General features: G+C 47.6%; 1 protein-coding gene across 9 annotated transcripts in view; it reads right to left on the bottom strand.

Moving 5' to 3' along the window:
* The window catches only part of RIPOR3 (RIPOR family member 3), a 41168-nt gene that overhangs the window by 9384 nt on the left and 14326 nt on the right, over positions 1 to 17458 (bottom strand). For 6 of the 9 annotated variants that reach the window (XM_005524874.3, XM_014254200.2, XM_014254202.2 and 3 more), the window contains 10 exons: positions 13412 to 13540; positions 9866 to 10012; positions 7678 to 7756; positions 7278 to 7301; positions 7090 to 7143; positions 6277 to 6426; positions 5781 to 5844; positions 5287 to 5330; positions 4545 to 4670; positions 3280 to 3425 (listed from right to left, as the gene is read on the bottom strand). In XM_005524874.3, the coding sequence (XP_005524931.1) occupies positions 3280 to 3425; positions 4545 to 4670; positions 5287 to 5330; positions 5781 to 5844; positions 6277 to 6426; positions 7090 to 7143; positions 7278 to 7301; positions 7678 to 7756; positions 9866 to 10012; positions 13412 to 13512 (935 nt within the window). In that variant the 5' untranslated portion in view covers positions 13513 to 13540. Of the gene's footprint in view, positions 1 to 3279; positions 3426 to 4544; positions 4671 to 5286; positions 5331 to 5780; positions 5845 to 6276; positions 6427 to 7089; positions 7144 to 7277; positions 7302 to 7677; positions 7757 to 9865; positions 10013 to 10512; positions 10535 to 10601; positions 10739 to 13411; positions 13541 to 17458 lie in introns of those variants that run through there. The other 3 variants (XM_088064459.1, XM_088064460.1, XM_088064461.1) reach the window with 3 other exon arrangements.

The following is a 17458-nucleotide window of genomic DNA, read 5'->3' as shown; positions in this document are numbered from 1 at the left end:
ACACAGACTGAGCCGGTAGGGGATGTTCCAGGGAAAGCCAGAGGAAGCCAGTCAGATGGGGTTTGAGACAATCCATAGCTGGGCTCTGTCACACAGCACACTTTGCAAGCAGACTATTGTCTTGAATTGTCACTGGTTTTTCCTCAGTTTGTTTAGTCACTTCCTGAAATCATTGACATAAAACCTCTGCGTAGGTAAAAACTATGCAGGAATGTCGTTGTTTAACCTTAAACTGTGGAGTAAGTACTTTGATGGGGTGTGGGGGGTGCCTGTGGCTGAGCTGAGAGAAAGAGTGGCTCCACATTTCCTGTTCACATTTCCCAGCCAACATCCACATGCCTGCACAGGATTATTCAGCAACAGCTTTTCAGGACTGAAAAACTCTATTAAAAAAAAAATAAAAATCTAAAATGACCCCCAAGTCTGATCATCTTTGCTGTCCCCATTCTGTGCCCCAATCACTCCCCTCCTGTCCAGCCACTCCATAGAGCCAATACCCCCAGAGCAGAAGTGTGGATGGAATTCCCTGCCTGAATCCCACTGCTCAGCCTGTGAATCCAGCCTTTCACTGATACCCCCAAAAAAAGCCAATTCTAGTCAAATGGACTGGACTCACTGCTAATAATGAGATTTTTCTTTCCCCCATTAAGCCCAGGGGGAAATGCCCATGGGATTTAGCAGAGAGGTGCTTGTTGGGTCTCAGCCACCCCTTCCAGCCTAACAAGCACCAGCGTCCAGGGTATCCAGCTGAGAGAGCACAGAGATGCACCAATGCATCACTGCCTGAAGGTCCTGCAGCAGGACCTGCCTCTCCACCCAAGTCTGCATCTGGAAGAGCAAGACTGGCAGCAGGTATGCATCCCAAAATAAAAGCCTTTTTTACACTCCCTTAGGGCTTTGTCCTGCTGCTGCAGGAGGCCCTGTGAGCCAGGCCAGCACTGCTCAGTCACCAGGGTGCTTTGACTGGATGGTGCCCCTGGATCCCAATGCAGGGCACTCCTGGAGTTCTGGAAAGAGAATACAGCTCTCTCTTTATCCTGCATGTGAGACACAGAATTCAGACTGCTGTTTAGATTGGCAAAAAACTCAAAGCCTTTTGCCAAACTGGCCAACAAAGCTGTTCTGCAACGGCCCCAAGCTCATTCACACTCCTCATGGCACAACCTATAAAGGAGCTAAAGGCACTTTTGTTTAAGCCCAGAAGACCAGAGGCCTATTTAAAGAAAATATACATTTAGAAGCAGAAGAGAGATCTACATTTGGATTTCTCACAAAGCAGGTCTAGACTGAAAGCTTGCCTCTCAGGGAACTTGGGTAAATCAGATGGATTTGTTTAGTTATTCTTAAATCAGAGGAAAAAGCAGCTGTTATTATGAGAGCTCTATCTCTGGAAACAGAAACACCCTGAGTTATCACCACAGCTTCTCTTTTCTGTAAACAGCCTCAGCAAACACTGTCAGAGAGGAGAGGCCAGCTCTGCACAGAAGAGCTCTGGAGAATCCACTTGGTGAGACCCCAACGCATCTCACAAAATTTAAACACAGCAGAGACACAGAGCTGGAGCTCTCATGTGCTGAGGAATTCCAAAGGGGGATTAACTCCCAAAGAAAATGAGTCACACCAGCCCTGTTCCCAGCTCAGCTGCTGCCAGCTCCAAGGGCTGTGTGATGCTGTCCCACATCCCACGGACGTGCTCCTCTTGCCAGCCCAAAGCTGCACTGGGGACCACAGCCAGAGAAGGTCAGCAGCACCAGGATGGAGTTTTCTAGAAGGTTTTTCCCCAAATACAATTTTCTGTGGAGATTCAGGTTGTGAGGAGCTGTGCAATAGCCCCAAATAGGAGGGGGATTTCCTCATCCAGGTCTTTTGTAAGAACAGTATCTATGCATGATTGATCCTGAAGCTCCTGACAGTGGGGACAGGAAGAGAGCAGATCCAGCAGTGAATGAGGGGCTCCCAGTGCCACTGCTGGGGGTGCACAGGAGAGAGCAGAGGGGATTTCTTCCAGGCCCTATAAACTCCATATGCTGTGGCCACTGTCTTATCTCAGGAGGAAAAAGCATCATAAACAGGGGCAGGCAAAAGTCTGCCAAGGTGAGTTTATTTCTTACTGACTTTGAGCAATCTGTGTTTGAAAATAACTTTCAGCTGCTGTGGCTGGGACACATTTCTCAGCCCTGCTGCAGGTACAAGTGTCAAGAACCACAGCACGCACAAGGGATGCTCAGAAAATGGTGCTGGTCCAATAAAGCTTCTCCTTCCCCAGCCCCAGCAAGGGAACCAGAGCTGTTTCTGATTTTCCTGGTGAGAGCCTGCACAGGTCACAGGGCCTTTCAGGGAGCTCCTGACACCGAGGGGTGCTCGGAGGGCTCTGGCCCTGCAGGGTTGGGAAGAGCCCAGGCTGCAGAAAGCCAGCACAGAGGGACCTGTGGAGAGGGTCCCCTGCTTCCCTGGCACCTCCCCAAGGTGCTGCTGTGATCCTGGACAGTGGCAAATGAAAACAGGTTTAAAAGTCTTGATTTGTTGCAGATGGATCTCTCTGTACAGGACAGCAGCACCATAAAGCAGAAATAACAGAACTACCTCAAAACCCTGTGCTGTGAGTCTGGAGGGAGAAGTAAGTGCCAGTGCACTCAGAACAGTGAGAATTTACTTTTAATAACAGCAGTAGTCCACTACAAAAATCAAATTACAGATTTAAAATGTGAAACAACTTAATCACAGGCACCATGACAATGCTCAGCTATTTAAAAGTACATCTGTAAGCAGCTTCCCTGGAGTGCACAAACCGCTTTCTATCCATAACTACTCACATATGCAAGGTGCCAAATCTTTGGGAAAGCTGCTTTTTAACAGATCATGTCTTGGTAACAATGACTGTCCTAAAACTTCAGCTATGTATTTTTATCACTGTGTCCAGAAACTGCCACTTCCAGTTTAGTTCCATCACCTTGAAGACATTCTTTGTGCTTTGCAGACACATGCATTGCCTGGAGTTAGACTGAACGCTCCTTGTGAGGAGCAGAGCCAAGTCAGGCCACTGGTGAGGTGCCATGGCTGTGGTGACACCAAGGAAGAGCTGAAAGGTCACAGGAACAGCTTCTGTCCCCTGCCCTGCCCTGCTCCCATCAGCTGCTGCCGGGGGTGGCTGGGAGGGAGCACGGGGCTGCTCTCTGCCCTGCTCTCAGACAGAAAGAGGACCATGGTGTTGAATGCAGCCCAGGGACACACCTCGAATCATCTGCTGTGTTTTCTGTTGCTGTTTGAGGCTGTACTTACTTCCAGAGGACCTCCAGCCGCAGCTTGATGGTGCCCAGCTCAGTTATATCCACGACGATGGCCTGGGGCTTGGTGCTGAAGAAGTTGATGCTGTCACACGTCACCACCCCCACCAGGATGGTGGCCAGGCCTCGAAGCTCTGTCACCTGCAGAGACACAAACACACCCAATTCCACCTCAGCAGGAGATCCTAAACTGCCTGCAGGGAAGGGAGAAGAGCCCAGGGCAGATCTGCTCTGGGAACCAAACCCCAGCACACAGCTCTGTGCTCCCAAACCTGTGAGCCTCCATCCTCACAGGGAATGGCTCACAGGAGGCTGCCACGGAGGGGAGGTGTCCCAGGAGTAGGGACACACAGCTGGACAGCAGCTGCTGGCTTTAAACCTGCTCCTTGTTTGTACGGATTAGCGAGCACCAAGCAGAAAGAGCAGGAGGTGTGGAGGACATTTGTCATCAGCCGGCACAAAGAGTAAAACTGTCATTGTCACACAAAGTGACACGAGGTTTTACAACAATTGTGGTAAAACAGGGATCTGAATTAGCTTCTCACTGATCCTCATTGTGCAGTGAAAGTAAAGAGCCACCTCATAAAGCCATTTCCAAAGGCAAGATGCCAGAGAGGGTGCCCAGTGTGAGGCAGCTCCTGCTGGCAGGGCAGGGAGCTCTGCAGGAGCTGCTTTAACCAGAGCCCAGAGGCTGCACTGGCACAGTTTCCCACTAGGACAGGATCCAGCACAGCCTCAGCTCCCTGCAGGCTGCAGAGCCCAGCTGTGAGTGGTGCCAGGGGCCAGGCTGCCCAAGGACTGACCCCTGCCAGGGCAGGGCACAGCCAAGGCTGGGCTTCCCACAGGGGGAATTCTGTCCTCCAGCAGAGAGCAGGACTGCAGGTGCTCAGCATCCACAGGGGGGATAAGAATAATATCTACAGGCATATCTGTGTCTCCACCTCCAGGCCGCGTCCTAGAAATTCACAGATATTGATCTAGGACTTGTTTAATAAAACAAACAAAGAAAAACTCTCAACACAACCACGTATCCCAGGACATGGAAAATCAGGTAGACTGATATGGTTACTAGTACCAGTAGCAAAGGAAAATCAGAAGTAACGTCCCTTCACTAGGCACAACGTGGATTAACTGTAATTTTTTACATAGTTAGAAAAATAAAACTATTTAAGAATTTTGAGAAACCCTTTGTAGCCTGAGAGTGGAATAGCAGAAAACCTGCTAACCCACAGCTTCCAATCCAACCATTATACACCACACCTTGATTTCAAACTTCTCATGCAGATTGGGTATAAAAACCTTTTCTTCCTCATCCCATGTTTGGCTGTCATCAGTCTCAATTTTGCCTTTCAGCCTCCATTTTTGGCGCCCCAGTCTCACAAACACCTGGACACCAGAGAGAAAAGAGGATGTTGGGTCAGCATGTCCCAGACTATTCCCTTCAGCCCACAGGTCCCACACTGGCCCAGCTCCACAGAAGCAAAGCCATTCCCTTCCCTGGGACACTGGGATGGATGCAGCAGAAAAGTGGAGGCAGGAATTGGGGTGCAGGTTTAACCCCTGCAGTCAACAGCCAAAGGCACGTCCCAGCCACTGGAGAAGAGCCCAGGCCACTGCAGTGAGGTACCAGGCACTGGAATTCCCTGGGAAAGGTGAGAACAGGAGGGCACCCAGGGGGACACAGAGTGCATTCACCCCGTGCCAAGGGCAGGCTTCCAGCGAGCAGGCAGCCTCTGGCTCCAGGGCAGCTCTGCAGGCAAAGCCCTGGCAGCTGGGTTTGAAAGGCAATCACTGAAAGCACCCAAAACACATCCCTGTCCCTGCCCAGCCTCCCAGGGCAGAGCCAGGCACCACTGCTCTGCTCTGTCCACAACACATCATGCCTTCATCACACACCCTGCCTCCTGCTCTCCTTTCCACCTCCCAGCCTCCCCTCCCGCTGCCAGGCACTCTCACTCCAGGAAAGGGAAGGGCAAAATGCACAATGAGCTGTGAACTGCACCTCGTACTGGTCTCCTGGGCAGAGACGAGCAAAGCCCACCAGCCCTGAAAAGAGAAGGAAAACTCCTAAGAATGTTTGTAGAGCTTTACAAAGTCCCCCAGCACCTCAACCTGCAATAAATCCAGTGACTCTCTGAGGAACACCCCCTCCTGTCCTCAGCTCTGTGCAGAAGCTGCACCACCAGCCCAGCACACTCTTATAAGGACAACATTTAATTGAGCTGAAAAAAGAAAGCTTGTCAGATTTGTATTCAAGTATAAAATACCATGGCAGGTCTATTTTATAGCACTGGGGCAAAAACCAGCATTTTATTCCAGGTCTCTCTGAATAACTGTGGATGTGATTGCTACCCAGAAACCCCAAATCAATGAATCCATGAAACCCCAAATCAATGAATCCATGAAACCCCAAATCAATGAATCCATGAAACCCCAAGTCAATGAATCCATGAAACCCCAAGTCAATGAATCCATGAAGGAAAGAGAGGAACCTACCTTTCATCTTCACATGAAACTCTCCCAAGTGCACCTCCAGAGCTCCCTCTATAAAGCACATGTCCTAAAAGAAACACTGCAGTCACCAGCACTGCAGAGGAGCTGCTTCCCCACACATGCTAGTTTGTTTTTTTTTAAAGGACACACAAACGTTTTCACCAGTAAAGGCAGATAAAAGTAATATGAATGGATTCTGTAAAACAGAAAATCTTTCACAGAAGAGTGGAACTCCTTGAGCTCATCACTGTCAGTTGCCTTCCATTACTGGTTTTGTAAAAAATAGCACAGCTTATCCCTTCAATTCTCATCCCACACTTCCAGTGGAAGTTGTAAGAGACCCCAGCACTAAGGAATTTTATACAGTGTACCTGTATTTTATTCACACACATGAAGTTTTTAACCCACACCTTTAAAAAAAAAAAGCCAGCAGCACCTCCCAGCACATTTTTGTGAGGGAACAGGCAGGTCCTGGTTACGAGTGGGAAGGATTTCCTACCTCTGTGCACTCCTGGACGTTCTTGTAGAGCTCCACCAGGCTCTCCCTGGAGGCTTTGGTGGAAGGGGACAGGGAGAAGGCGTGTTTCATGTTGGTGGCCCCATCCCTCAGCCTGCACTGGATGCAGTAAGCTTCATAGAGCTCTTCTACCTTTGGAACGTGGGAAAGAAGGAACTGGAATTACCCTGGCATTGTTCAGGAGTTTTGGAAAGGAACATCAGCAGTGTTTCCTGGCAAAACAGCCACCAACCAACCCAAATGCCTGTGTCAGGGCACTGCAGAACGCTGCAGCTCCTGCATTTTACAGAGTGCAACATTTGCTCCTCAGTATCCCACGCTTCTCCCAGGAATACAAGCAGCTCTGCTTTCACCAGAACAGAAGACAAGAAGTAGAGCAAGTCTTTGCTGACAGGAATTGCAGAGCAGGAAAGCCATTCCCTGAGCACAGAGTGAAGCCCCTGCAGTGTGAGCTGTGCCAGAGAGGCAGCAGACACAGAACTGCCCCTGTGGCCCCTCGTGGGGAGAACACATCAGGCTTCCCAGAGCAGCATTTTCTGAATAAACTGGCACAAAATGCAAACTGCTTTCACAGGAAAACTCAGGTTGGGTCGTGCCCAACATTCAGCCTGAATAGAACCATTCAGGAAAAGAAATAAATAAAAATCCCCTCCTCCTGTAAGAAGGATGGCTACAGCTCTCGGCAAGTCCCCAGCACTCTCCCCTTCAGATGAATTATAATCCATGTATTTCCTTGTGGGTAGATCACTTACAAAGCAGTGTGAGCCTGACAGGTACAAGGTATAAACCCCTTACCTTGCTAATGTGAAACTCCAATTTCCTGATGTATCTCTCCACAGAGCGGATTTGCTTTTGATGAGGGCAGAGAGAGAGAAAGGGATTTAAAAATAATTTCCTAAATGTGTCATTAGGTAACACAGCAGACAGAAAAGCACCCATTTTCCTCTACCTGCAACATTCCATGCCATCCCCAAGAGCCTTACCTTATCCAGGTCATAGTAGAAAGCCTGAAAGAGAAATGGCACAGGCTGAGGAGGGGAGCACCTGGATTTGTGGCATTAATAATACTTTTGTATGCACTACAAGACTCCTAATTTACACTAATTCCTAATTTACACTAAATTCCTACTGCAAACACTGATCACTGACACAGGGAGATTCAGCCCAGTAAAGAAACATGAGCTGAAGAGCACTGCTGGCTATTGAAAATGAGAAATTTCAGGCTAAATTCTCCATCAGGGGCTACCTTGCTTGGGAAACGCCTGATTGTGCTGCTTTGCTGGATCCCACCTCAGTGCTTTAACTGGACTGGGAGTCCCAGGGGGGAGAAAGCACCTACTTTTGGGATTCTTATTCAAGTATTTAACATTGAAAGCACCTTACCAATCTAGAGTTCCTTTTTGTGTCTTTGTGCCGACCAGAGAGATAATCCAGCTCAGCCTGATGTGCTTCCAGGTATTCACTGGAGAGAAAGCAAACCCACGTTAGAGCCTCCTGAGATTCCCTAGAGATCCCCTGGGGAGGGCTTCCAGCAGAATGGCAAGTTCTAACACACATCAATCACAGAGCTCCCTCTCAGATTTCCCTAGCTGCTCCTACCTGACCCTTTCCTGGAAGGCAGCAGGATGGTTCATCCTGGGGAATTCTGCACTTCCAGTGACTGAGGAGGAGGAGGAGCTCAGCAGCCAGCCTTGCCACATGAAACACCTGCACAGGTAAGGTGGGGCAGATGCTGCCCAGGGTTTTAGCAAACAGAGCTGAAGACTGTGTTAAGGCAATTCCTTAATGCAACTATTCCTTTTTCCAGGAGAACTGTTTTGCAAGGTGTGAAGCACTCGGTGCCAGCTGGCTTCTCTAGAGCTGCTTGCATGCATGGGTTCTGCCTTAGCACTTTCCACAGGCCCTAAGACCTTTTCAGCTGAGACTCTTCCAGCTTTGCTTTTAATACACAGCAGACTTAGGTAACTTTTTCCTCTGATGTTTAAAAGGGAGCCAGAATCACCTGGTAAACACTACATCCTTAGACACAGCCTCCAAGCAGTCAAAATAACTTCATTTTAGACAGCTACACTTCCTCACATTGGCTTTGATGCATTTCATTTTCTCACTGTTCCAAAGCCAGGTCCCCCAAGACATGCCACGTCTCCAGCACTCAGCTGCTCTTAACACCTGCCCAGGAACAGCTCAGTGCAGAAGCAGCCAAGGCTGGAGGCAGAAAAGCACTCACTCACCTTTTACAAAAGCTTCATCGCTTTTAGCTTTAAGTATGTTAGAATTATCAGCTTGATGCAATGGCAGCCAGATGGTTAGCAGAATAAAGAGTTATTTTCTATAGCTATAAAGAAACTGGCACGTAAAATATGTTCTGTACTAAAACTTCAAGTCACTCCAGCACCGAGTGGACTTAGTCTGCATTTACTTAAAATTTGGCCTTTGCATTGCTATTTGATCCAGTTGTTTTCTGTAGGTTACTTCAGTCCATTAGTCAGCCACTCACTCCTGGCAGGAGGCTGAGCATGTGGCACTCGCTGCAAAACTGGGAACAAATTCTGACCCACTTTATAGTTTCTCCTCCCTAAGCTCAGATAAATTTTCAGCTCTGCAAAAACATTTGGTTTCTTTGTTTCTTTTAAATCCAAATCCTCTAATAAGACATTGGTGGATATTTTTAGGGTGAAGATTTCATGGTCTTTTATTGGACTAAAAATGTGACACATCTGACTTTATAAAGCATTACTACACTGCATTTGATGTTCTTTGCTTAAGAAAATAAACTATGACCAAAATGAATAGAGTAGCAAAATGTGGAGGAGAGCAGTGGCACACTGCAGGAAGTGTTAGGAGGGTGCCAGCAGAAAGAGCTGCAGGGTTTACAAATCCAGGGAAAGGCATTTTATCTTCCAATAGCAGCTGCAGGGTGTAAATGAAATTTCTGTGATAATAGAACATTCTGGGAAATCAAAAAGCTCAAGTTTTCAGGTGAACCTGCTTAGACATTTGCCTTACAAGACACCCAGAGACCACAGAGTAATTTTGAACTTTGGAGTTTAATTCTATTAAAAGAGGGAGAGAAAAAAAAAATACAGAAAACCCCAGAAGGCCCATCCTGACACCCCCCTAGAACAGCTCACTGTAAGGGCTCAGTAATTAGCACAGGGAGAACAGAAGTGCTCCATGAATCAGCCTCCCCACTCTGCAGGGCACTCCCTCATTTTCAGGTTCCATTTTAAGTCAGCTTTTTGATTCAAAGCAAACTCCACACAGTTCCCTCTCCAAGAAGTTTTTGCCACCCCCTCCCCATGTCTGGCTGTCCCATCCCTGCCCTGCCAGCCTCAGTGGCTCCCCTGGAGATGGGCAGTGCTCACTGACACTCTGCAGAGTGGAATAAACCAAAAGAGGAACAAAACAAAAGAGAGCCCCGTGCTTGAGAGAGTGAATGAAGCTGATTTTAGGTCTGGGGCAGCCACCGCACACGTTCAGAGATGTTCAGGATGGAGACAGAGCACAGTGACACACAGATTTAAGCAGCACCACCGAGTAAAGCAAATTACAGTATTGAAAAAGTCCTTACTTAAGTCCTTTCTTCAAAGCTTCAAAAATTTTCTTCACCTGCAGTGGCTTTGGATCCCAGATGAGTGCCCCCTTCTGCAGGGAGTTATAGGCCTTGGGGGATTTCAGTGACATCCTCGATCTCACTGAGCTTCTGCTGAGGGATTTGCTGCAGGAAGAGAAAGGAGTTTCAGAAAGGGGTGAAGCCCATCACTTGGGAGATGCCTGGGGCACAGAACTTCAGGGTACCGGTTCTGTCCAGTCCCACTCCCGCTCGCTCAGTGGTTCTTGGGCACCTGAGAGCGCCCTGGCAGTGACAGAGCCCAGCAGGGCAGGGGGCACCCACAGAGCCCCAAAGGCAGCCCTGCTGCAGGGCCAGGGCCCTCTGGCTCCACCTGCACACAGACAGAAAACCTTGGGCTGCTCAAGGTTTGAGCCTTTAGAACTTGCTGTTTCTCTGCCACCCACCATCCCTTTAAACCGTGCCTCAGAGCACCACTCACTTGTGAAAAGCCAACTGCCAGGCCCAGATTGCACACAAGATAAAATTAGCAAGGGTTTTTTTTCAGCATCTAACACCTCAACTAATTATTTTTAAAAGCAACTGCAAAATCAAAATTAAATATTGTTTCTACCAGAAGTCCCCCACACAGAACTTTTTGTGCCAACCTAAGCAGTTAGAACACCTTGAACCATCAGTTGGAGACACCTTTAAAGCAGAAAATGAGCTCTCTGCAAATAATTCCTGCCTGGCTTACCTCTCTCCATATCCTCCCCTAAGTCTTGGCTATTTTTATGTAGGTTTGTTAATAATCCCCCTAAGTAAAGCCTCTAAAATAACATTACCTAGAGAAATTTCCCATCACCAAAGCAAGCCAAACCAGCCAGCTGCTCTCTAAACAGCTTTCTACCTTCTCTACAATTTCCATCCTAAATTCTACTCAAAATTCTACTCACCTGGAGAAATGATGAACTCCATCAGGCCCCCCAGTTACCCCCTGGCTGCTTTCAGTTCCAGGCTTGTAACTGAGGCCTAATGAGATTATTGTGCTGGGTGATGAAAGCCCAGGCCCAACACACCTGAGAGCTGTCCCTAGTCCGATTAGAGAAGCCCCTGAGTACCTACTTTAATTATCCTTGTCCTAAATTTCCACTTAATTCCAGGTTTTAACATCTGTTCTGCAAATAATCTGATAAACTAGGTGTTGCCAAACATTGCTGGATACCTAATTTCTTCACACCGCTGATTACCTTGTTTTTTTATGATGCCTTAATGGAAAGAATTAATTAACCAAACCATTTGGAGCTCAGGTTGCCTACAAGGAACATAGCTGTTAAATTAGAACCTTACATTAATATTACTTTTCTTTATTATGATAATGTATTTTGGGTATCTTTGCATGTATCCATGCAAAGTGAGAGACTTTCAACAGGAATAACACTGGAAGGGACAGTCTGACCAATAAGGGCAGTTGAAAGAGTCTCATTGCTTGAAATTCTTTCTTTCATGCCAAGAAGAAATAGCATCTAATTCCAAGCTCTCAAGTACTTTAATTAGCAAGATACCAAATAAAAGAGACAAGATAATTCTGTTTTGAAATTAAAAGCCTGAATTACTCCAGGGTTTTGTTTCATTTTAGAATTTACCTTCATATTTTTGGAGTGCAGATCCTAAATTCTGGCAATGACTTCCCTTGCACCTCAGTGCTGCACACAGAGGCTGGGATCCCCACTGCCCCTTCTCCTCAGCATCTCCCAGTGGCTGCTGCAGCCACTGAGCCCTGATGTTAAGAATCCCATTTTCATACATTTCACACATTTTCATCCCATTTTCATACATTTCATACGAAAGTGAAGTAGCTGACATGGCCTGGAGGGCCAGTAGCTAAAAGCTGAATGTTCTCATGCTGCTTTCCCTTGTGAACCTGATAATTTAAGGATCAGATTTCCCACTTTACAGATAACAGGAATAACATTTACTTCCTGTGGAGACCATGGTGGGGAAATACAAAATTGTGTCTGACTGAGACCCAAGGGGAAGTTGCTAAAGAAAAGCAAAAGTATATTTAGCATGTGCTGAAGAATGTCCATGTGGGGCTGATTTGTGTGTCATCCTTGGACAGACCTTGCACAGGGCCCCTGCGAGCTCCTGCTGAGTTTTGCAACAATGCCTGAGGGAGAGAGAAGTTAGGAAAGGGTGATTAAAAAACTCCTTGTCTGTGCCAGGGCAGGCTCTCATGTTCACTGGGCTGTGACTGAGTGTCTAGGGCAGAAATCTTCCTTATTGCAGTGATTCCTGAACAAAACTGTCTGTCTAAACACTCAAATAATGAAAAACAACATCAGGAAAGTGCATAAAGAGAGGTACTTGGTCAGGAAAGCTTTGCAGCCAGATGTAAGAGGATGACCCTAAGGGATGCTGAATTATTCTGTCTGGAGCTCTGGGACCCCACTGGAAACCCCTGCTCAGCCCTGCTCCTGGTAGATCCTTTCCCTGCTAGAACTCTCCCTCTGGACTGCAGCTCAAGCCTGCCTGTGTCATCTGACAGAGTTTTTCTCCAGATCTTAGCAGTTGGTGGGATTTTAGATATCTGATCTTTGCTAGGGGTAACATTAATTTTCACTTTCACCAACAAATTAATGTATCCAAATTGAAGACTCAGTTGCATCACAACCATACAAGGATTTCATTTGTGGTTCATACTTTACCGTGCTGTGTTCAACCAAAAGTTTAATTCAGTCATCTGGTTCTTTGAAAAGATGCTTCATTCCATGGGTCAGGATTTTACTGATACACAACAGGATTCTTTTTGAGTACAATGTTCCTGAGGCACACTTGCCAATGCTTCTATAGGGTGCAGCTAAATGATTCACTTTATTATTGCTCTAGCATGCACTGGCAGTCAGAGATCGTATTCATTTCCCATTTATAGGTCGTATCTTCTAAAAGCACTCAAGATTTACAGGGATTTGCAGGGGTTGCTAAACTCACAAAAAGCACAGGATTTTTTTGTGGAAAAGCTGCAGTGACTACACAGAGCAACGCTGCCCAAGGAGTTATGGAGAGCAGAATGGGAGCAGCAGTGCAGGATGCTCAGCAGCTCCAGAGGCCAGCTGGGGACTGAAGGCTGCAGCCCTGCTGGGCTCTGGGCTGCTGTGAGAGCAGGGAATTGCAGTGTTTGATTCCTGCCCTCCTGCCAGGACCCTGCCCTTCCTCCCTGTGCTGCTGCCCTGCCCCGACAGCTCTGGCAGGATTTGTCTGGGGCTGCTACAGATTTTGCCAGGATTCACCAGGAACATCCCCAGGGGATTTTCAGCTCCTTGGCTGCTGTGAGAGCTCGGTCAGAGCTGGCCAGGGACAACAGCAGGGAGTTATTTTCCCTAAATATCCCTAAAATCCCCCGTTTTCCCAGCAGAAATGGCACTGGAGCATCCTGGCAGTGCTGGGGGCACAGCTCTGGATCTGCGACACCACAGCTCCAGCACTTCAGCACAGAGGGGCAAAAGCAGCAGCTGGAAGCTGGGGTGCCCTGCCAGCCTCCAGCCAGGCCAGGCCAGGGTCACTTACGCCGCTTTCCTGCTCTGCACCGTGCTGAATCCCGTGAAGGAGCAGCTCCTGCTGATCCCAGCGCCGTCCCCAGGGGACACAAACGTCAGCTTGACCGACATGGCTCCCGGTCACAGAGTCTGCTGGCTCCTGAAAAACACAAAAACAGATGAGGCCAAACCTTCCTGGCAGCTCTCCTGCTGCTGCTGCAAGCCGTGAGCTGCATGGAAGTGGAAAGTCAAAACAACACGCAGCAGAATAAATGGGAAAAAAAGACTTGTCTGCAATTCACGTTTCCTGTGTTGCCATCCACGGTGCAATTAATAAGGGATTGAACAGTCTAAAATGAAATCTCTCATGCCCTCTTCGATTTCTGATGGATTTTACAAACTCACTATGCAAAAGCCAGAATTGCCTCAACTCAGGGGCTCTCTACATTTCTGACTTTTTAAGAACCCTGTAATTGTCCCAGTGCTTCAGGAGCGCAGGCCAACCTGCACATTTCCAAACCAGTGGCGATGCCAGAACAATACTTCAGCTCCAGACTCCATTGGGTCCAAAAAGCAGCTCCTTGCATCTGTGCAGAGCACTCTGCAGTCACTGGTAGAATTGGCTGTGTGGTGCTTAAGCCCAAGGCAGAAGTCTGCTTTCAACAGTAAATTTCAGGTTCATGCTCCTCCTCTGGCAGGGTTTCTCTTGGATTGCTCTCTTGTTTTCCATCAGTCAAACTCTTTTGCTTTTTGGAGAATTGTGTTCTCTGCCATATGTCCATAGAATCCAAGTCCCAATATAAGTAACAGACATATCCTTCAAAGCAGCTGTAGAAAATCACCCAGACAGTTCATATACAGAAAAATTCCCTTCCTTTCCCCCTCAAGCTGGTGTAATGTAAACACCACAAGTGAGTAAATCTGGGTATAACAAAAAGCTGGAGGATGTGTCTGGAGGGAGAAGTACAAACTCCAAGAAGGAGCTATGAATGCTCCATGCAGAAGTTTGTCCCACATTACAGAATGTGCTCTGAAGAACACTCTTAATCCATCAGAGTGGATGCTGGACAGGAGCTCTGTGCTCAGAGCCTGGCATTATCCCTCCAGCGTGGCATTACCCAGCCTGCAAGCCCAGAAATGTCTGTGTGAGACTCCTGGCTCTGCCACTAACTTGGAGAGCCACCTCCTCCCTGCCTGCAAAGAGCTGGATGGTTCCATACATCCCAAGAGGAAGGGGATTTGAGAGTATTTTGCTAATTCTGGGCTGGTCTACGAGCACAGGGATTACTGACAGTGACCAGGCTTTAGGTACCATCACCTACCAAGGCAGGAGCAAAGCTGGCCTGGATTTCCAGGAGCAGAGATCCTGCAGGGATCCTGCCTGCTCAGAAGCCTCTCAGCCATTCCCTGGGCTGGTCCCAGCTCCCATCTCCCTGCCTGTTCTGTGCCAAGCTCAGCAACACACCTGGGAAAACCAGGCAGAACGTGGAGAGCAAGATGTGACAATGATAAATCCAACAGACACCTGCTTTGCAAGGTCTCCAGAGAGGTGCTGGCCATGGCCAGGTGTTCCTCTGCTCAGAGAAGCAAAGTCCACAGCACTCCACAGCCTCAGGAGGATCCACAGAAACCTGACATGGAAAATTCAGGTGCCTCTTCCCCAGCTCTTAAACCATACAGCACTTACATTGTCTTGCTTTGAAAAGATCCTCCTTAACACTCTTCATTAGAGCTCAGACTTGCATCATACCACAGCTGAAGTTTCAAAATATTTTCCATTCTTCCCTCTAGTTTTCAGATGTTTGTAAGTCTCTGAACTGTCACCCCATCAAAAGGATCATTAGCCTGAAGAAAGCATGCAACTTACTGAAAAATGTAATTGCATAACAGGCTGTCAAAGGAAGAAATAAAAGGAATAGCCTTGTGGTTATTGACCACATCCCTCATCAAGGCTAAGCCAGATTCCCAGGATCTGTATTTCAGCTCTTTAACCTGGGAAACTCAGTTCTTGGGTATAAGGAAGGAGGAAAGTGCGGGAGCAGCTGCTCTAAAGCTGCCTAATGTGACACTGAAAGCCTTTGGAGGACAAAGATAAGGAACAAACACAACCAGACCCTTGGCAGGGAACAGAAAGTGGAAAATTATGAGAAGACTCCTGGAGTAAAATCTGTGGGACTGAACTCTAGATGTGAAGGTCAATGTGGGAAATGTACACACCCCCAAAACTCCTGAATTGCCCAGATTGCCTGGACCTGACCATGTGTGTTTACAAACCCATTGTAATTCTGGATTTCCAGGGGATGCACTGTTGGAATTCAGTGGAAGCCAGAGATGCCTTGAGGGCATGGCCAGAAGCATTTCAGCCCCTCTGGGGTCATTTGCTTTTTGCTGCTGCCCAAACTCTGAACCCAAGGCCACTGACCCTGCCCTGCTCTAATGCACTGCTCCTCTCTAAAGCAACTCACAGGCACATCTTCCCAGCTCCCTAAGAATGAAGAGAATTGAAATAAAACACCATTCAAGGGCTTATTGCTTCAAAATAATGCCAACAAAGTCAATGCCTCTCGATACACCCTGCATATGGATTTTTTGTTGTGACCCAAAAACCTTATGGCTCATTTCACACTCCTGAGCAGAAGAACATAAGTTGGATGTCAACAAAACATTTTATTTGTAAGAAAGACTTATAAATGCAGTTGTTTAAACAGAGGGTTTGCTAGCTGGAGTGTCTCTATAAAAGTGCTGAGTTACACAAGTGACCCTGAGAGGAAGTATCCTGACACATCTCAAATTCTACCCTCCCTTTAGGGTAGAAATAAATCAGATAAAGACCCTGACAAAGCTCAAATCTGCCTTCCAACCTGTGAGCTCTGCTGTGCAGGCCAGTGTGTCCAGCTCTCACCAAACCAGGGATTATGCCCTGGGGAGCACAGGAGCTTCCCCCCTTTTGCTGCTCCCCAGAGCAGGAGTGTGAATTCAGCAGGGCTGCACAGGCAGAGCACAAAAAGAGCAGGACAAAATAAAGGAGTCTATTGCCAGGGGCAACTGGAACACCAAACTGCTGGGAAAACCACGGAGTCTTTTAAAGCTTGTGGGTCTTGGGCAGAGCTCCCCTTTGCCAGGGACTCGCTGGCTGTGATGCTTTAATTCGGGTGATTTGTCCACTTGAGACCTCAGGCCTCAGAAGTGCATCCTTAAGTCAAGACACAATTTTTTTTAGATGAAATGAGTAGGTTTGTTTGGCTCTGCTCCAGGGGTCCATCTGCCATGAGAGATTTTGGTGTTTGAGCCCTGGTGTGACCAAGTGTCCAGGTGGGCTGGGGCTCCTCTGAGCAGCCAGGACACACAAACTGCACCTTCTGCTCCCTCTCGCTGAGGCTGAGGATGCTCCTCGAGCCAAACCACCTCCACCTTCTACAAACAAAATAATGCTGTCTGTTTGTGTTTATGGCTAAACTTTTCCAGCCCTACTCACATCTTTAATTGTTTCTGGGCACAATGGTTTCAACAATTTTATGAGGAAAATATGACTCACCGACTTGCAAAACATTTCTGCTCGTGTTTTGTGCTTTAAATTAGTGGCCATGTTTTTGTGTTAGCATCTCTGAGAGGTCCACTGGCTAAACCCCTGCTAGAGGAAAGAATTCATGTTCCCCTAGAGTTTGTAGTGTTCCAGCTGGGAATGGGCAGTGGGTAGGAGACACTTTCTCCTGGCTGTGTTTCTGTACAGACTGCAGCAGCTCCTGCTTCCCCAGCTGTTTGTCTGGAGGGCTCCAGAGCTCACCAGGGCACCCACCAGAGCTGGGCTGGAGCCAAGGACTGTCCCTACAGAGAGCAAACACAGTCACTGCCACACATCACTGCTCACAGCTTCTGAGGCTCTGTGGCTGTGGAAATGTGCTCAGGACAATTTGCCTTCCACTGCCTGGTGCAAACTTTCTGCTTTCAGGCCCTGTTAATTTATACATCATTTCACTCACAAATATCACACCCACTTCACTTGGAAAGACAAGAGAGCCATTTTATCTTCCAGTTCTGGGATCCAGAGTTAATCTCATTTTGTATTATCACAACATAA

This window comes from Pseudopodoces humilis, chromosome 19 (assembly GCF_049639895.1).
Source record: "Pseudopodoces humilis isolate 2021_Gansu_Grassland_sample_001 chromosome 19, ASM4963989v1, whole genome shotgun sequence".
Classification (NCBI taxonomy): Eukaryota; Metazoa; Chordata; class Aves; order Passeriformes; family Paridae; genus Pseudopodoces; species Pseudopodoces humilis.
Note: the sequence above shows the minus strand (reverse complement) of the source record. Positions and strands in the feature narration are given on the sequence as shown.